At 35.2% G+C, this 21,290-nt stretch overlaps 2 protein-coding genes across 8 annotated transcripts in view; both read left to right on the forward strand.

The window, feature by feature from the left end:
• Positions 1-1,039: 1,039 nt before the first annotated feature.
• adam8b (ADAM metallopeptidase domain 8b) lies at positions 1,040-15,742 on the forward strand. The gene is made up of 23 exons (XM_026222991.1): positions 1,040-1,191; positions 1,768-1,850; positions 1,993-2,099; positions 2,214-2,292; positions 3,080-3,159; positions 3,289-3,454; positions 3,550-3,612; positions 3,981-4,052; positions 4,129-4,298; positions 4,683-4,764; positions 4,870-5,006; positions 6,593-6,770; positions 6,913-7,002; positions 7,751-7,946; positions 8,299-8,401; positions 8,513-8,681; positions 8,765-8,845; positions 8,969-9,053; positions 9,137-9,245; positions 11,006-11,168; positions 11,556-11,603; positions 15,080-15,154; positions 15,345-15,742. Exons 1-23 carry the CDS (start codon positions 1,140-1,142, stop codon positions 15,399-15,401), a joined length of 2,445 nt encoding a protein of 814 aa, XP_026078776.1. The 5' UTR covers positions 1,040-1,139; the 3' UTR covers positions 15,402-15,742.
• A 2,134-nt stretch (positions 15,743-17,876) lies between these two features.
• Positions 17,877-21,290, forward strand: part of exoc6 (exocyst complex component 6) — a 53,919-nt gene continuing 50,505 nt past the window's right edge. For 2 of the 7 annotated variants that reach the window (XM_026222993.1, XM_026222997.1), the window contains exon 1: positions 17,878-18,094. In XM_026222993.1, the coding sequence (XP_026078778.1) occupies positions 17,961-18,094 (134 nt within the window). In that variant the 5' untranslated portion in view covers positions 17,878-17,960. Of the gene's footprint in view, positions 18,095-19,444; positions 19,597-21,290 lie in introns of those variants that run through there. The other 5 variants (XM_026222994.1, XM_026222999.1, XM_026222995.1 and 2 more) reach the window with 4 other exon arrangements.

Consider the following 21,290-nt stretch of genomic DNA (forward strand, 5'->3'; position numbering starts at 1 on the left):
GCGCAGTGCTCACAGGATCCGGGACTATCGACCGCCATTTGAGCATGTTTCAGCCCAAGACATGCAGAGCAGACCTGGTGTGTGTCTTTGCATGAGATCTTGTTCCCGCATGAGCAAAGCCGCGGTTCTCCCTCGCTAGCTACGTTAGTCTGCATTGCTGCAGCCATAGTTGCGGTACTGAATGACCCTAACAATGAGCTGGAATGCCGATTGAGGGGTAGGCGAAAGCGGCGTGGTGGCCAACAGATCGACTATAAGCACAGTACCAGAATGATAAGCCAGCAACCAGCGTGGAGACCAGTTGATGGCTATCAGAGTTAGGAAGGCTTCTGGTGTGAAGCGAGAAGAGGTTTTTGAATGTCGTAATGACGTTGCGTCGCTCCTTTTATACCAAGAGGAGGGAGCCACTCCCTGACGCAACGTCATGACTGCCAGCCAATTGGGGCTGGCGTAATGGTATTGGGCTTCTGAGGAATACGCGGAAGGGGCGTATCCCATAGTGAGACACCGAAACGTATGCTTGAAAGAGAACACGGATGTGTTCGTGCAGGAGCTCTCGGAGGGAGGCCCAGGACACCGAATGCTCCATTGATCCACATTCAAATATCAGCTCGTGATTTACACACAAAAACTAATTTAAATCTGTAAATTTCAAAGATTGTAGCCTAACACAAAAGAATGAAAATTCACTTCAGTGGCATGTAGAAAATAATAATAGTGATAATAATACTAAACTTTACCTTGTAATCACAAACGAATGTGATTGGTTCGCCAAGAGAAGCGCTTAGAAAAGTATTAGCTACCACGTGGCAACGTCGTCGATGATCTGTTTCAGCAGCGGTATGGACAACAATTTACAACTACATAATAACACTGAGAAACAACACATTATCATATAATTCAAAAATCATCAGATAAATTTGTCAAATTACGAGAATTATTATTTTGATCCCTCGTGACGTCTCTAAGCCCCGCCCCTTTCGAAACTTTGTTCCATGAAATTGGCCATTCTACCAGCTTTGTTTTTCTGTATTTGCGTTTGTCCGGTTAAATGGAAACCCGGCCCACTTGGGCGGAACTCAAGTTTTTCTTTTGGGATATAATAGTTCGTCAGTTATGAACTATAACGTACAGTAAACATGCAGTGCCCTGCCTTCACAACTCATGTACTATGGTGTCTTTGTCTTTGGGGTATGTATGATATTCCTTTATGTAAAAATATGTTTTATTCCTTAATGCATGTAATTAGAAAGCATATTTGCGCTCAAAGATTAAACCGGTCGCTTTTGTCTATTTTATGAATTTATTCGTATGTATTTACATTCCTTCGAATAGTATACTCATAGAAGAATATATAGTGATGGAGGAACATTTCTATCCTTTAGTTAATCTTATAGAAAAATGTATTTATTAATATTTGTACCTTTTTATTGTATCCCTTTAATGACATTTACGTAGGCTATTGTTTTGCCTCATTTTAAATATGGAAAGATTTTAATATACAAGAATTTTCGTACATTGGACTTGTCCAAGTAGGTTTATCAATTGAAGTATTTAAAAAGCATGTATAGAACATATGTTCAATTATTTTTTTATTATTTTTGTGCCGCAGAGAGTTCGAAGATCAGAAATGTTTTAAGGTAATTTAGGGCCAGTAAAGTTTACCCTAGTTAGGCTTATGCAACCTATTTATTTTTATAGAGTCCTGTTAACTTTTGTGCGTGGTGCATTTATGAAATTTAAAAATATCTTTTGATTCTTCATCAGGATGTGTGGCAGAGAGTTTGCTGACATTACCTCATGTAGAGCAATTTGATGTAGTGAGACCTAAAAGACAGAGCGTCAGAAAGGTACCTCCATTTGCAAGCTGGATCTTATTGTTACAACAACAAGATATAGTTGAATAAAAACTTTTTTAGTTTTAGTTTTAGGATAAAAGCAACCATAAGGTTTTGGTGTTTATGTGTGGATTAACACATCAATCCTCTGCAGGTACAATCTGATAAAAGTCCAAAAAGCCATGAGACATATCCTGATAGACTCACATATAAATTATTCTTTGGAGGGAAAGATCACCTGATTCATTTGGAAAAGAACTGGTGAGTGTTGCATTTGGGTGTGTTATATTTCAAAACTTCATTTTGATGTTTAATCATGTGAGATACACCATTGTGCGCTAAGGAAGTTCTAAATAAATATTTACTGTGATTTAGGCAACTCATAGGACATAATTACTCTGAAATATATTATCAAGATGATGGACTGATTGTGAGCAGGAATCCAATTTTAAAGGTAATTTACATTTACTGTACTTTAATAATAACTATGATCAGAACAGCATACTAGCATATTCCTCATTTTATTCCTGCAGTATAGAGCATATCTATACAGTCAAACAAAAATGTATTCAGACATCTCTTTAATATTTCACACATTATTACAGCTTGTTAGCTATAGTTTAGAAAATGTCCGATAACACTTAAGCAAAACAAGTTTACTTTATTTTGCTATCTTCACTGAAATAAATGAACTGTAGTGTCATGCACCCACTAGTAAAAAAAAAGAAAAGAAAATTATATATATATATATATATATATATATATATACACACATATATGTATATACATATATATATATATATATATATATATATATATATATATATATACATATATATATATATATATATATATATATATATATATATATATATATATATATACATATATACATATATACATGTTTTTTACTCCCTGTGTAATGATCATCAATTATATTATAATATATTATAATTATATTATAATATCTGAAAGTGCATCTTTTAATATATATATATATATATATATATATATATATATATATATATATATATATATATATATATATATAAAAAATGATATCTGATGTCTGAATAATTTTTGGTTTGACTGTATATTGCATATTGTGCAGTTCCTGCTAGTATTCTATTCTGAATATTTAAGTCATGTCAGACTGACTGAAGTTCCCTTGTTTAAGATGGATATAATATAATCAGTTAAGCACAGAAAATAAAAATCAATCAATTTTGTATCATTTGTAGGACAACTGCTACTATCATGGCCATATTCAGGATTTGGAAGATTCTTCTTCGGTCAGTGTGGGAATCTGCTCTGGAATCAGGTTCGAGACAATTGCATGCTCCTTTCACATCAAGTTCATTACAAGATGCTTTTCATACATTTCACAAGCATTAAAGGCCGTTTTTGCATGTATGTTCTTGAGCAGCAGCATTATGTCTTCTTTCCATAGAGGTTTTGTTAGAGTGAAACAGCAGGTATACCTGATCGAGCCCCTGACCAACCACAGTGAAGGAGACCACGCACTTTATAAGCATGAACATCTGAGGTGGAAGAGAAGCACCACCATTTATGACCATGAACCCCCAGTGGCTGTCCCCTTGAAGTCCAGCGGATGGGTAATAACATTTTCAATCACAGTTCTAGAATCACAAGTGTTCTGCAAATGAAATAAATTATGCATGCATTTTAAATCATTCAAATATCTTCTTAGAAAACAAAGCGATTTCACACTCCAAGATTTGTGGAGTTGTTTCTTGTGGTGGATAACACTGAGGTAAGAATTTAAGCTTTCAGAAGCTTGTCAACTGTTATGGTGATAACGATATCTAGAGATTAATAAATCGGTGATAAACCATAATACAATGTCAGTATTTAAATCTCTTTGACTTGACATTGTATTATGATCACTGATTTATTAATCTCTAGATATTGGTATCACCATAATAGTTTTTTTTTTGATTGACCAGGATGATACATTATATTGGTGAATCGCTAATATTTCTGTCTATTTTAACATTTTTATATTTTCAAATATAAAATCTTTGACCCATCTCAACATAGTGGGGCCAATACTATTGGTCAATACATAATGCCAAAAAGAACATTTTCCAAACAAACGATTGCTATATTTTTCTCTTATAGTACACAAAATATGGGTCTAACATGGACATAATCAGTGGCAGGATGCTGGAGGTTGCAAACCATGTTGACAAGGTATACATATATTTTGATTTAAAAGAGTTAAACCTGCAGGAAATGCAAGACGGTGAACACTTTATTCTTTGCTCAGTTGTATCGAGCCCTTAATATCCGGGTTATGCTGGTGGGGCTTGAGGTTTGGACGAAACAGGACCAGATTGTGGTCAGTTTGAGTTCTGACGAGACTCTCAGTCGGTTTATTGAGTGGAGAAAAAGCAATCTGCTTAAAAGAGTCAAGCATGACAATGCTCAGTTTGTGACGTGAGTATGACCTAGTTACCCATTTACTCTGCTGGATGACTAAGACCTTCACTTCGCTTCAGCATAGACGATGCTAGTGCACTGTAATACAAAGCTAAAACTTTTCATCAGTTAACTTTTAGTTTCAACATGTTGTGTCTTTAGTGTCTGTTAACATTAGTTCATGCACTGTGAACTAACTGGAGCGATGAATAATTTTATTTTTATAAACTAATATTAACAAAGAATAATTAATGTTGTAAAAATATTTTTCTTGTTGTTATTATTTAATGTTAACCAATGCAGTAACTAATGCAACCATATTGTAAAGTGTTAAAAATATATCTTTACGTCAGTATACTACTAAAGAACCCTTTTATTGTTTATTGATTGTTTTTCTTCCAGTGGAATTGATTTTTTGGGCGACACAGTTGGGTTGGCAAACAAACTTGCAATGTGTTCTGAAAGCTCAGCGGGAGTCAACCAGGTATCCATTATCTGAATCAATGATGATTATATACTAACAAATGGTCTTCTGTTGTGTAATAATAAAGATTCTTATCTTAAATGGTTATATGTTGTTATTTTTCAGGATCATAATCAGAACTCACTGGGCCTGGCAGCCACGATTGCTCATGAGATGGGTCATAACATGGGCATGTCCCATGATGAATATCCCTGCATGTGTGGCTCATCCAATTCCTTCTGTATCATGACAGAGCGTGTGGGGTAAGCAGTATTTGTGTAATGTTATACTGTGTTTTCAGTGTGCTTTTCATTTTTGCTTTGGTCAGAAATAAGATCTGTCTGTTTTTTACTCCCTGTGTAATGATCATCAATTATATTATAATATATTATAATTATATTATAATATCTGAAAGTGCATCTTTTAATATATATATATGTATATATATATATATATATATATATATATATATATATATATATATATATATATATATATATATATATATATATATATACTGTACTTTAAAGATTTTAAGTACCCTACAAATGCACATGCAATATACTCAAGCACACTACTTCACAAGCAAAGTAAGACAAGTGCATGAAACTCTTTAGACCAGTGGTTCCCAACCTTTTTCAACTCGCGGCCCACACATCCAAACACCTATGTTTGCGCGGCCCACTTCAAAAAAATTAACTGACCCCGCTATTGTTGGGTTAATAACTTAGTACTCCGAAGCTAGATTTTAAACTATATTTATTGAATAAACTAGGGCTGTGCGATATGGACAAAAAAAAAAAAAAAACTAATTTTTTTAATCAATTTTGCAATTGTGACACACATCGATATGCTTTTACAGTCATAAATGCATTCAGGATTAATTTGAAACATATTTCCAAAAGAAAACCAATCAGAGCTTTATCAAAAAGTCATCTCTAGAACAGACATAAGTCAAAATTATCACTATAGTGAAGATGTAAAAAAATGTATAGACTTGTGGCAAAAAAAAAAAAAAAAAAAAAAAATCCTGTATACAGGGACTTTTTCTTCTTTTTTGCCATGCATTGTTCATAGAGCTCATTAATTGTAGCGGTGCCTCAGGTGTTTGCAGTGTATGCGGTCAGCAGTGAGAGCGCATAAATATAACGCGAAAGCACATTAAAATAAAGCACGAGTGCGAATCTATCTGTTCGCAGCAGATTTCCTTTGCTCTGTCACAAAACCAGTCGTGCTTGCTCAGATACACGCTGCTTTGCGAGGAGAGAGTATGCACACTTTAAACGTGTCTCCTCTCACTTAAACTGCATCCTGTTCACTAACAAATTCACTCTATGCTCATGTGTTAGACATGAATTATCGCACGTTTTTATTTCTAGCCTTTTACCGCAGTGAGAACGCTCTGATCCGTCAACATTGGCTCAGAAAAAAGGCGCATCACAGACAGTGTGTGAACCTGGAGTTAGGGATATGCCCAGTCTCGCGCTAGGCAAAATGCATTCTGATGGGATCGGATACGGGAGGTCAGGGCCGCGGAAAATTGTGGTATAAAGCGATTTAGAAATCGCCCACGCTCAAATCGTGATTTTAGGACGTTTTCTTTTAATCGCACAGCCCTAGAATGGACTGGAAATGAACAGAAAATAATTGGCGGCCCACCTGCAATATGGGCCGCGGACCACAGGTTGAAAACCACTGCTTTAGACCTTTAAACTTCACTTTGGTAAAAACACAAACTGAGCCTTCTGTTGCAGTTAGATCTAGTAGTGTATTCCAGCCTTAAGTGAACTGCTCTGACTAGTTTAAAGCCTGCACTGTCGGAAAAATGACATATTCTTTGCCTGTCTAGCAATCAGTTCCCGGAGCAGTTTAGTGACTGTAGTCTGGAGCAGCTGAGTATGTTTCTAGACAACGCCAACCCCAGCTGCCTGCTGGACACCCCCATTTCATCCAGACTGTACAGTGGGTCTGTTTGTGGTAATGCCTTCCTGGACCCTGGAGAGCAGTGTGACTGTGGAACAGCTGAGGTACTGCACACATATCTGTCTGTAGTGACTCAGTCTAGCCCAGATGATCCTTTTTAATGACATCATTAATGCATTAATGTAGGTTCATCTTTGACTCGATATGATGTCTCACTGATGACTGTGATTTTTTGTGTACTGTAAGGAATGTGAAAATCCATGCTGTGACCCCATGACCTGCAGGCTCACTGAAGGCTCACAATGTGCTCACGGAGACTGCTGTGAGAATTGCCAGGTAATGACCGTAAATGACTGTGTGTCTTTCGTTTCACTCTCAAGCATTGTGGGTCAAATTACTGTAAGTGGTGCAATAGTCTGTGCTCCAACTAGAAAAATACTTCATGCCACACACACCTTTTTTTTTTTTTTTTTTTTTTTTTTTAAATGGCACTATGAACACATGTTTTAGAATATATCTTTATTTAAAGGAATAGTTCACCCAAAAATTGATTGCTGTCTTTGACTTGTCAGATAGTGTGGGTGGCATTACAAGAGTTTTCAAATGTCACCCAAACTTCTGGTTTAGGCATTTTCTGTTTTTTGGGTGGGAGGAAGGAGGTGCAGAATGCACTCACTAAATTGCAAGAAGTCACGACTTCTGGTGGGCATCCTTTCCTAGAGTGAGCCAAGAAAGTCATTGGCATTGGCACACTACCGGGATCAGACAGAGTCAAATAGTTTATTAAAGTTGACCCTTGTTTATTGTCATTTGTTTGTCCGTCCCATGGAAGAGCAAGATCCTCATATGGTTCCACTGAAATTTAAACCTAGAATCTTATGTTTATTAGACAAACACTTGAACCAACTGAGCCCCGATGCCAAAAGTTATTCATCTTGCATGGAAGGGTGACTCAGAAGAGCATAAAATCAAGGAAGGCTTTAAAAGGGTTGTTGAAGAGCTTATAAGAGTTCGCAAATGTCCCGCAAGACTCTTTTCTATATGTATTTTGTTGTTATTTACAGCTTCTCTTTTTTCATGCCAGATAAAAGATGCTGAAAGCATGTGTCGAGCACCTGTAAATGAGTGTGACGTCCCAGAGTACTGCACAGGGCTCTCCGAGCAGTGCCCAGAGAATGATTTTAAGATGAATGGCATACCTTGCAGCTCTGGCCAGGGTTACTGCTATAATGGCCAATGCCCCACTCACCTCCAGCACTGCCAAAAACTTTGGGGAACAGGTAAGCGTGAGTTTATTGCCCAAAAGACCAAAATCTCTCCAAAGTCTATGCAGCTGTGTTCCAAGACAGTTCAGAAGCACAGTCAACATTCTTAAAGTTTGGAACGGCATGCAAATGAGTAAAGGATGACATAATTTAAATTTTTAGGTGAAACTGGAATCTGAACTACCGTCATATTATTAAACTCTGTGATTCCCTACAGCCCAACTACTTTGCTAAAACAGCAGTTCATTCATTTTCACCAGCTGGGTTGATTTGCTCTTCCTTGATATCTCAGTATCCTGCTATGCATGATGTTTCATATAAACACAGGACTGACATCTTCTTCAATATTGTGTGATCGTTTCCCTAGGTGCCAAAATTGGTACTGATAGATGCTTTCATCTAAACACATATGGAAAAAATGATTCTCACTGTGGAAAGACCAAAAATGGATACAAAGCTTGTACAAAAGAGTATGTCATCTTTTTCATTTTCTAAGTCAAAACAGCTCACAAAATGACTTTTTCCAGCTTCAATATTTGTCATAGCACACTTTTTTAAATGTGCTTTTTTTCCTTATATAGAAACAAGTTTTGTGGTAAGATATTTTGCGAAGGAGGAAACGAATACCCCATTACTGGTCAGAAAGCTGTTATAGGAACATTATGGGGACTTTGCAATGTAGCTGGGGACCAATCAGAAGAGGACGCCCTCAGCATGGTTCCCACCGGCACAAAATGTGGACACAATAAGGTGAGCATGTAAGAAGTGTATTTAGACTATGATGGTAGGACTTGTAGGCACAAATATCAATTCTCTGGCTTATGTTTCAATAGGTTTGCTTTGATTATATGTGCCAAAACCTGACGGTTTACGGTAATATTGAAGACTGTGCACTACAATGCAATGGTAGAGGGGTGAGATCAAAGCGCCATTTCACTGAAACCAATAAGAGAATGTATTATAATTCCAAACTTAAAAAGCCTTAAATGGATTTAAACAAACAAAAATAGTGTGTTCTTTTGTCTTATTTTTTGCAGATTTGCAATCATAAAAAACAATGCCACTGTGAGCCTGGTTGGGCACCTCCTTACTGTGAAGTCAGATATTCTGAATGGTCATCTGGTAATCAAACGCACTCCTCTTTTCATGTTTCAATGTAGTATCTGTAGTAATTTTGACACATTTTACTCTTGTTTCCAATTTAGGACAAAGAAAGATCATCGGCATCTCAGTAGCAATCACTCTACTTGTACTTTTACTATGTGCAATCTTTCTTTATCATAAACTAAGAAAAGCCATCATCAGCTGCAAGACGTGAGTTGTTTCATTTACCCATACTAACTAAACATTTTCCAACTAGGAATATTTTTATTGGCCATAAAACCATTTTGCATATTTTTTATTTAAAAACTATTATGATACATTTTTTTTTACCAAATGGCTTTTTTTTCTCTTTTTCTTTCAAAAAATCTCGGAGAATGAATGGATTTTTGACAGTGGGATAATTAGGTTTTTTTTTAATGTATGAAACAGTCAGCAAAGCTCATATATGAGTTCATCAGATGTGCTGGTGATAAAAAGGGGAAGACTCAGCATGATTTTGTTCCTCAAATGGTGTGTATGTGTGTGTTTTATTATTATTGTTAGTTTTTTGGAGGCTCAGAATAATGCTTCACTACATAGTTATGGGGAACTATGAATTTCTGAAGAAACAAAACCTTTTTTTCTTTTTTTGCATCTTACAAAAATGGTAAATGATATTGATAGATCTTGAAATCTTCATCTAATTTTTTCAAAAGTCATATTTATTAGGGGTGTGATGAGATCTCGCAAGATCTGATTTGTGATGATATCCTCGCCCAGACCTTTCAAATATGTTTGCATGACACTGGCCCTTTCACCAGTGGTGGTATGTAAGATATTTTATATTCACATCAGACAAGTGGATGCATGATAGGCAGGAAAATTACGCAGTGTAGTCTTTATCTAGTCATAAAAACAGAATTCACAATTTAACGCAGAATGTCATGGAATTTGTTGACACTGACATTGACAAAGTAAAATTAAATCAAATAACAATGTACGTTATCTGTAAAAATAAAGCTGCAAAATGTTCTGCGTGTCTCTGTTACTGAATGGCCCAGACGCACAGTTACATATACCAAAGACTATCATTTCCTAAAATGCGCCTGATGCTCGTGGTGATTTCAGTGTCTGCCGTCTCACTAAATGAGGACTACATGAACCACATCTCAAAATCTGCTCTGTGAATCACTTCATGAGCATTTTACTATTTGATTTGTGTAAAACTAGCATCATATCATATGCATAGAACTGTAAAGGTATTTATGGCAACCCGTCAAAATAAACGTCTGGTACTATTTTTCAGTAGAACGTACATAGTCTGCTACTACTACTAAAATTAAACAAACATCTTTTTTTTTTAATTAATCACTTCTTCCATGTTTGGATTTTAATAGTAAATCCCCTTTGTTTGCCAAAAATTAAGTTTTCTTAATTTTAATTAAAATAATTAGATGATAAATGAAATTAACGTTTATGCCTTCATTTGATAACCTGAAAAATGTAAATACACAACACAGAATTTTTAAGGGAAAAAAATTAATAAGGCTACTTTCAGAAAAAATTAAATAAAAACAATTAAGTTGTTTATACATTCAAATAATTAGACATGCTAAAACACAGACGGGTAACAATAAAAATAATAAAGTGAGAAAAAATAAAACATTTCATAGGGCCCTAAACATAAATTTTTTGTTAAACGTTACAGAACAATTAAAATGGAAAAAATATATAGTGAAAAAAATAAATAAAATTTGGATTAGTAAATGAAGAAAAAAAAGTCTTGGCTCGTTCTCGTGAACCCAGTCTCGTGTCTTGTCTCGTCTCGTCTCGTCTCGTGGGATAAGTGTCTCATCACACCCCTACTATTTATGCTTTGTGTGTAAAACATTTAATGAAGAAAAAATTTTGGTCAGAAGGTGTGGGTAGCTGTGAGTAATGTAATTATAGTAGTCTGTCCGTTCATGTCACATCTATCTGATTGTTTACAGAAAAACTCCGGCATCTTCAGGGCAGTTGAGTCTGCTTTTTGAGAACAACAGTGCCAAAAAGGACCGCCCTGAGATCAGCCAGCCCATATTCATGGGGACCACTGTGACTCGACCCTGCACCCCTCTAACAGCTAGATTGGGCCCGTCCCGTCCTGCTCCCCCAGTAAGTAAAACCTTTAATGTAAAGCAGCCTATTTATTATCATCTTAACGTTAATACATCTTTTAGGGTCAAATTTATATTGCATAGACATATAATGGATTTGTCCATAAAGTCTGGTCCACATTGCAGCATATTCTGGTTAGGAACACCCATCTAGATTAAAAGAGACATGTAATGCTCCCAGGTACAGTTTGAACATGCCATTTAGGGCTGGGAAAATCTATGCTGATTCATACAATAATAATAGACTGGCGTGTGACCAAAAATGTGAGTGGACCTGGAATGGAATTTCTGTCTGTCCAAAAGTTTGAAGTACTATTTATTTCTTGAACAAGTTGAATATAAGTTCGGCTCATGGATATCTGGTCTATCACTATTCTGCTTACAGCCTCCAAAAAAGTTGCCATCACAATCACAGCAGACCGTTGTTAAACAGGTAAGATCAGCCATTGATACCAGAAATCCACCTATGATATTTTATGATATTTAAAATATTTATATTTATATATATATATATATATATATATATATATATATATATATATATATATATATATATATATATATATATATATATATACATACATACATATATATATATATATATATATATATATATATATATATATATATATATATTAGTGCTGTTGAACGATTAATCATGATCGAATCCAAAATAAATGTTTTTGATTACATAATATATATGTGTGTAATGTGTATATTTATTATTTATATATAAATACACAGATATGTATGTATATATTTTGGAAAAATATGTTATATTTTTATTTGAAATACATTTATATATAATATCAATGATATGGACATAAATGTATACATGTAAATACATGAAAATATTTTCGAAATGTATACTTTATGTGTGTGTGTTTATATACACATAATAAGTGTACACAGTACAGTACAAAATTTGTATTTTGGATGCGATTAATCGCGATATATATACAGTGCCCTCCATAAGTATTAGAACAGTAAAAGATTGCTTTCTCTGCTGTGGACTCAAGACATTTATAAATATGATTAAAATATGAATATGCGACAAAACTACAGAATGTTACATTCTATTATTAGGTCTTTCAACACTCATTACCAAATAGAAAGGACAGCACTTTTAGAGTTCATCCCACTATTTGATGTGACCGTAAGTATTGGAACAGTTTAATTTAAGGCAGATGTAAACAAAGCATTTCTTTGCCCTGATAAAGATCAGTTAGATAAAGGTTAATCTTTGTCTCATCAGTCCATCAACTCAGTTCCAAAATTCTACTTGTGAAGAATCTTGCCTTTCTCTTTTTGGTGCTGATCAGAGGTTTGCATCTTGCTGTGTAGCTTCTGTAATTCTGTGTCAATTTCTCCAGCGGACTGTAGATTGACAGAGCCCCAGCTTTCTGGAGGTTGTTGGTGATTTTACAGACATGTATTTTAGGGTTCATTTTCACAGCTTTTATGATTTGTCTGTCATCAACTACTGTTGTTTTTCTCAGCCGATCAGGTCGTCGTTGGTTGCTGATGTCGCCAGTAGTTTCCAAACTCTTGATTTCTCCATGCCCTTTGTTTTTCCTATAGTTCTAATTGACTTCCTCTTTTCTTTTAGCATCCAAATTGCTTGTTTTTATTTCAGAGTCAGCTTCCTTTTCTTCATCCTGGTTTGTGTGTGTCATCCGCGAATGCATGACTTAGAATTGAGAAGCAACGGATATAACTGATAAAACACATTCCCTGCTTTTAATATCTGAAGAATGAATGCAACAGGACACAGCCGAACACTTACAAAGACCTGAGAGGCAACTGTTCCAATATGCTCACATCAGATAGGGAGATGAAACTGTAAAAGTACTGATCTTCTGGTAAAACATATTTGTGTTGAATCACCCAATAATATAATTGGACATTCTGTAGTTTTGTCTCATATTTATCTTTTAATCATATTTACAGATTTCTTGACTCCAAAGCAAACAGAACAAATTTGTCTTTACTGTTCCAATACTAATGGAGGGCATTATAATTATTTTTTTGGGCAAATAATTATTTTATTTTAAGACTGGAAATGTATTTTTTATATATTTCAGCTTTTTAAAAGTTATGCTAAAAACATGCATTTTAAATGTATCATAAAAGTAATACAAAATAATAGTATATTTAAGAAAAGAGTACAGTTAGATTAGTACTTATTAGAGAACTAATGAAATCTGGGCTGTAATACTTGAATGATTTTACATTAAGTATTATTGTAGGGAATTTGACCTTTTTTCATTTAGATGAAGTACAAAGCACATATTTTGCAGGTCATCTGGGGTCAAGTTCATCCAGATCATTAGTTGAGTCATCTGTGGCTTCCTGTTGATTACCACTGAAAATGATTTCACTCATCCTCTAGTTTGTAAAAGCTTGAATTTTGGTTTGATACTGTGACTTGATAATACACAGCAGGGGCGTAGCAGCCATTTTAAAAGTGGGGGGGACAGCTGTATGGTGATTTGACCCAAAGCTGATGTTCATAATAAATTCTAAATAGAATACCAATGGGCATTTTACTTTTTCAAATTTGGGAACATGACATGATAGCTTACAGGAACCTATTTTTGTTAAATCATACTCAAAATGTAAAAATACTGCAGGACTTTGAGACCAATGGGAGACCATCTATATATATATATTTTTTTTTATGAAATAAAGATATTTTATGATATAACTAACTTTGTAAGTATAACCGTAACTTTGTGTTCAAAATGTAGAAAAATGTATATAATAAGCGAGTACACCATGAATCCATTTTCCAAACCGTGTTTTTGGCTTGTCCTGAATCACTAGGGTGCACCTATAATAAGTGTTTATATTCGGACTATTTTAGATTGCTTCGGGGATACCGCGGCGGAGTAACCCAGTACCTTTGTGATTCTTTATAGACATAAACAGAGAGAAGTAGTTCCGGCTACGATGTTCTTCCGCAAGACGCAAGCAGTTCTGTTTATTAACCACTAGAGCCTCAAAAGTTCCCTAACGCAGCTTTAAGATAGTCAATCTGCTTTTTTTTATACAAATCTCACCTGTACACTTTCTGGAGAGGTTGAGCAACTGCCCCCTCTCTCTGCCAGTGACGTCACAGCCTGCCTTTCCTACAGACCAGTTAGGACATAAAGTAACAGTTATGAATTAAAAGAACAAAATTTGATAAAGTATTTTAAGATATTCGTTGCAAAACAAATATGATTTATTGTGAAATGATAATTTTACTCCGCGAGCAGCACGTAGACAAACAAAAGACAGCAGAAACCAATAATATTGTTACGTCTTATTTAGCAGACGCTTTTATCCATAGGAGAGCATTTAACACACTGAATCCGGCGCGACGTGACGAGGTCCATACGGGTTAAATCATAACATGAAAACTTTATCGCGCGATTCGTGTCATCGCGACATACTGTAATATACTTACAGTGTGTGTTTGAAAAAAGGATGTAATCGTCCTTTGCTTTTTTTGGGGTGCATTTTATCCCAGACGGCCTAATAGCAAAGTGAACAAACGAACGAACGAAAATTCAGAAGAGCAACAAGAGATTTGAAGTTCATAGCAGACGCGCCCAGGAGATGATTCGCTCTGTGATTGGCTGAATGTTACTTCACTCAAATCTAAGGAACAAATCAGAGAACACTACAGGAAATATTCACGCTGGATCCTAAAAAAAAAAAAAAATTAGCAGGGGTCAGAATCACCTGTTTCTAAAAGTGCGGGGGACGTGTCCCCCCCGTCCCCCCCGGTTGCTACGCCCCTGAGTATCCAACCTATTTCAGTAGGATATCATTTTTGGAAAAGAGGCGATAGCCTGTAAGTAGTTTCATTGTGTTTATGCACTTGTTAATGCATTCTCTCAGCTCGAGTCTGTGTAATTGTAGGTAATCAAGCCAACTCCACCTCCTGTTCCTCCTGTCAAACCATCTTTAGCAACAGGATCCTGGAGCACAGATCAAGTTGGTTACTTACATTTACTCTTACAGTGATTGTATTATTATGCATGCTTACATATAACACCGTTTATCTTGTAATGTTAATGTGCTGCTTCACATGTGAGCAGCCTAAATGCTTCAATGTCAATAAAGCTACACTATTAGAAATCTTGCGTTCAGCTTTTTGGTAAACTGTAGACTTTTCACATTGCAGGTCACAGGAGATAAAGTGAAGGTTGTGTTGAGACCACCCACCATTCCAAGAAAATGACCACATGTGAAATCATCATGTGACTCATTTAAACAAATTACAGTCCCTCTTGGTCACTTGTACAGTGAGGAAGTGGCTGAATGACAAAGTGCTTTTTAAACAATGCTTTAACACACACACACAAACACACACACAGTTGTGCTTGGCCTCATGTAAGAGCTGGTTTTGGTTTTTTAAAGTTGTGTATATATAATATATTGTATATGTAAGACATTTGAATGTGTGGTTGCAAAATAATCAACAGACCAAAATGCTTTATACTCTAATGAATTTAATTTAACAGTATTGTGGTGATGTGAATGTATTTCATTCGAAATAAAAGTTGTTGTTTAAACATTTTACATTTTCTGTCTTGCCTTCATTTTTAAATTACAAATGGAATCGTTCGCGATCTAATGTCACATACAGAATATTAGTAATAAATTAATCGTTAATAAATTAACATATTGGCTGTTTATTAGTGCTTATAAAGTACATATAATGCATGACATCCATAATCCTACCCAATACCCTAAACTTAACAACAAATTATTTTTAATAAACGATGAATATTATGATTTGAGGAGAGAGAAAAACAGGCTACACTGTATGGTTAAACTCAACAAAGCCAGAAGTGTTCGACTGGTTTGCACTCATAATGACCTCATTCCCTGCTCCACAACTCCTGAGCAGCCCAGATTAAACCGTTCTTGTCTGATCTTGTAGTTAGTTCTACATTTTCCCAGACCTTTATGACAGGTCATATGCTGACTCACCTTTTTTTTTTTTTTTCTTTCTGATGTGTGCCTCAGTGACTCATTGTGATTCACAGTTACAGCTGTTTAATTATCCTGTGGGTGAGGATGGAAATACAACCTGGGCTCTTGTGAGAGGATAAAGTGATACACTGGTCTATGCTTGTCTTGTGTGGTTAGATACCTGACATCCGAGAAAAAGAAAACATTTTTGAAGTTCTTAAAACAGAAGTGTACAATATTCTCAGAAAAAAGTGGTGTGAACAAGCAACACTTGGTGATGTCAACATCCTTGTCCTCATACGTGTAAGAAGTCATGTGATTCAGCTCTTGTCTAATTCAAGATTTCATTATGGATAGTGACTCAATTTTTTTTTTCTTAAATATTTGTTCTGCTTCTACGAATTTATTTGTATCCTGAAAAAAGTGTCCTGGATTCCACAAAAATATTAAGCATTACATTTTTTTTTTGTTATTGCTAATAATAAGAAATGTTCCATGAGCAGCAGATTTCTTAAAGACAATTTGACACTTAAAGCTGCAGTAGGTAACTTTTGTAAAAATATAGTTTTTACATATTTGTTAAACCTGTCATTATGTCCTGACAGTAGAATATGAGACAGATAATCTGTGAAAAAATCAAGCTCCTCTGGCTCCTCCCAGTGCTCCTATTGCCATTTGCAGAAAGTCATCCGCTCCCGGTAAGAAACAACCAGTCAGAGCTGCGGTCCGTAACTTTGTTTGTGTTCAAAATGTAGAAAAATGTATATAATAAGCGAGTACACCATGAATCCGTTTTCCAAACCATGTTTTTAGCTTGTCTTGAATCACTAGGGTGCACCTATAATAAGTGTTTATATTCTAACTATTTTAGATTGCTTCGGGGATACCGCGGCGGAGTAACCCAGTACCTTTGTGATTCTTCATAGACATAAACAGAGAGAAGTAGTTCCGGCTACGATGTTCTTCCGCAAGACGCAAGCAGTTCTGTTTATTAACCGCTAGTTACCGACTGCAGCTTTAAGACTGGAGTAATGATGTTGAAAATTCATCAACAGCATTCATAGGACTGAATTACATTTAAAATATATTTAAATAGAAAATAGTTATTTTAATTGTAATAATATTTCAAAGTATTCCTGTTTTTCAAAAAGAAAAGCGGTTGCAAACTGATTATGAAAACAAGACAAAACAGGTCAGTTAAATATGTTGCTTCTAAAGACAAGTTACACATAAAAGCAAACGCACAACGTTCATCTCGTTGTTTCCTGTAAGTTAGGTCATCGCCTCTTGTTGTTTTGAAGCAGAGAGGAAACCGCTTGTCAATGCTTGGTAACAACTGTTTATCAGTTTGCCAACTAAACAGTGTTTTGTAATCTGTGTAATTTGTAAGTTAATTCCTCTTACATGTAATCAAACAGTTGATGTTATGGCGTAAATATTTCTTTTATTACATTTTTCATGAGCAATGTCCAAGTGCAAGACATTACACTTTACGATTTGAGGTTATTCTTACAAATCATTTGTATAAATGAACTTATCATAAACGTGTGTAAAGCATTTTTACAATATCACACTTTTTTCTGTGTCTTTTATAGTGTCTCAGGTACCATAAAATTCAGATCCTGGTCCAGTAGTGAGATAAATCTTGAAGCACAGTTGGGAAATATTTAACAGGACAGCACTGAAGTCTGTTTTGTTGGATTCAAAGTACTAGAGATCACAAGGTCTGTCCCTTTTCCTTAGTTGCAGTTTTCTGCTGACAGTAGTATATGTATGTCCTGCTGGAAGCACGATTCTCCCCGTCTAACACAGAGTAACAGACATGTACGACAGCAGCAGCAGCGGTCTCAAGATTCCCACAAGTCCCCAAGAAGAGGACAAAGGAGAAGGAAAGGTGTATGGGAAAGTTTTCGCAGAACTGGAGTCAGTAGACCTGCCCCTAGGAACGACCTTAAGGTAGAATGACTGTTACGTGTTCTAAAACAGCAGTGTTTTTGATGGATGCTTGAATCATATGTGTTATTTCCCCACGATTATATGTATACAGTCGGCCTATTTCTTATGCACATAGCAAAAAGATCAACGTAGGAATTATTTTCATTGTCACAATCTGTGGATATACTGTATACAATTAAAAACAAAAGTACAGTATGAGTAATAAAAATGATTCCATGTTTACTGGTAGTGTATATCAGGGGCTCCAGTCAGGGGGTAATAGTGGAACTGAGTAACAGAAGCCCATGGTGAGAGCGGGACCAATCTTAAATTCAGTGCACAGGGCCCAGAATTCCTAGCGACGACGAGTATATACAGGCATATTTCAATAGCCCATATATTAATTGAAGATACTTCAATAATGTCAGGCTATATATTGATAATAGCAGTACTGTGAATTAAAATTGAATTTTTTCACTCAATTAAACTATAGGTTTTAATGAATACTGAAGATGTCTAAAATGCACATCTGTCTTATGGAATTACAACCATATAACCCCATCAATTACAGCAAGCATTAAATAAAAATAATAACACTAGAAACAACACATCACTCCGGGCCTCTGTGTCAATTCTTTTTATCTACAAAACAAATACATTTGTGCAAAATTTACAAAAAATAAGTTTTATGCAATATTTGTATTACTTAAAAATATTTTAAATAATGTAACTTTTTTTTTTTACTATATGACTATATTAAAATAAAGTATTAAAGGTACATCTAAATGTTTTATCTAAATCTAAATCTAAATCTTCATTATAAATCTAAATGTTAAATCTAAATGTAAATGTTAATGTTATATTTTTTTTTCATGTTCTCTCTGTATATAAAAATGTGTGTAACATTTAAAATAATGTGTGCATTTTATGTGTGTAACTTTACATTTTAAATATTAAATCTAAATGTTGAGCTATATATTATTTAGATATAACATTAAGATATAAGATTAAACATTTATGATTTGGACTTAACATTTACATTTAGATTTAACATTTACATTTAAAATGAAGATTTAGATTTAGATAAAACATTTACATTTACCTTTAATACTTTATTGTAATATAGTCATATGGTAAAAAATAAAAAAATAAATTAAATTATTACAAATATTTTTTAAGTAATACAAATAATGCATAAAGCTTATTCTTAGTAAATCTTGCACAAATGTATTTGTTGTGTAGTTAAATCTGACCCTGCCCCAAGAATTTTTCTTACACATTTTATTTTACAAACGTCACCCCATACACCTTGCCAGCAAACCCTGCGAGCTGCTGGACTGCTGCAGCGACATCTATCGGTGGACCAGAGTTACTGCATCTCCGTCGGCGTTGTCACAAATGAACACTGTGACGATTAGAGCCAACATGGCGGAGAGCGAGAGCTTGGAGACTATCACCGAACATGAGCGAATATTACAGGAGATCGAGAGCACGGACACGGCGTGCGTGGGGCCGACGCTACGGTGAGAGAGGAGCATCATCTGCTCTTATTTAGCCTTCAGATGGCGATGTGATATTCCTCCTGTCCGATGGATGGAAAGCAGGCCTTTGTTTGCTAAAGATGCAGCTCATTGCTGACAAGTCTGTCAAATAAAGTGCTGCTCGAGTCGATGTGAATTGGTGTTTTCCCATATGAATTATTTGAATGATTGCTGCTTGCTGATCTCAATAATAACACAGGCTGCTGATCGCTGTTTTGCTTGTCATTCATCGAGTACGACTGGGGTATGTTATGTGGGGATTATTTGTATTAATTAGCTGAGCATCTGCCTGCCTGTCTTGATCAAATAAGTTGTAAACATCTGATGTGAAGCAGCACAGGCCCAGTGACGGTCTCACTGCGTTATGGATATGATGGAGATATTACAGGTGGAAAGCTTCGAGATAAAAATAGCTTTAGTTTTGCCAAACTGACGTCTCTGTCATGCACGGTTCTTCTGAATTCAGTTCATTTCCCTTTCCAGACACATTTCTGCTGCGGAAGACAGATGGCTGTCCAGACATGAGTGGGTGTGGCGTTAGTAAATGAGTCTGGGTTGAGCCTGACATTAATATTCCGCTCCGAGTTATTTCGGTAGAAATCATGATTGGCTTCATGACTTCTGATCGGTTCATGATTTCCCATCCTGATGTCTTTGAGTTTGTGATTTCTGATCAAGTCATTTCAGTTGTGCTCAGCTGCATCCCATCATGATTTCGTTGGCTTGATTTTAATTAGAATTAGAATTTTGTGAATCAAGGTCTCAGTTGAGCTCAGCTGCATTAATTGTAAGGTTTTTGGCTTGATTATTACAGTAGAAATCATGATTTCAGCAGAACTCAACTGACCTTCTGCATTATGAGGTGATGTGTCATCTGAATCTTAATATAAATGTAAATAATGGAACCAATAGTGAGAAATTAATTCATTTGGACATGAACCAGACCACTTGTTGATAAAGCCCCTGAAAAAAGGTTTTCGGGATATGCAAATTTCAACATTCCAGCTCAAGCAACATGTCCTGAGGCCACACGTTCTGTGCTGACAGTCACGCTGATTGTTACTGATATGACAGCTTTTCACATTTCACAGATATCAGGTATGTTATATAGCACACATTACATGTTGTTTACATACAGTAATTACAGCAAGTCTTTGAAGGAAAGGCTTGCATGCTTTTTTACAGTTCTATCTTGTAAGCTCAAAGGTGTGCAGGGAAAGTGCTTTATCATGCAGTCTGCTTTTCCATTTAAGTTGCAGTATTAAGGGATTTTGATGCAATGCAACCTTTGGTAATTTTCTCAGGACACTTTAGATTTAGCTGACTGAATCAGAATCATCTTAGATTTAAATTAAACCTTCATTATTTTTAATTTCATGACTCAAAAAAAAAGTGTGTACATCAAGTAAGAAGTAATATAAAAACATTTTATAAAATAGTATAACCATTACTTAAACATTATTTGTTCATTTTAACCATAAGCATCATTTAATAAAATAATTAAAACAATATATAAAAGTTTTCAAATCAAATTTCTGTGCCAGAAAGCGTTTTGTGGCTATATTTACGCAACAATGATGTAGTCAAAAATGGAAAACTTTTGTATGTTTGTATGTATACACGACAGAATTTTTAAAACAATTTGCATTTACACGTATCCATGAAAATGGCCCAAA

This window comes from Carassius auratus, chromosome 37, assembly GCF_003368295.1.
Source record: "Carassius auratus strain Wakin chromosome 37, ASM336829v1, whole genome shotgun sequence".
Classification (NCBI taxonomy): Eukaryota; Metazoa; Chordata; class Actinopteri; order Cypriniformes; family Cyprinidae; genus Carassius; species Carassius auratus.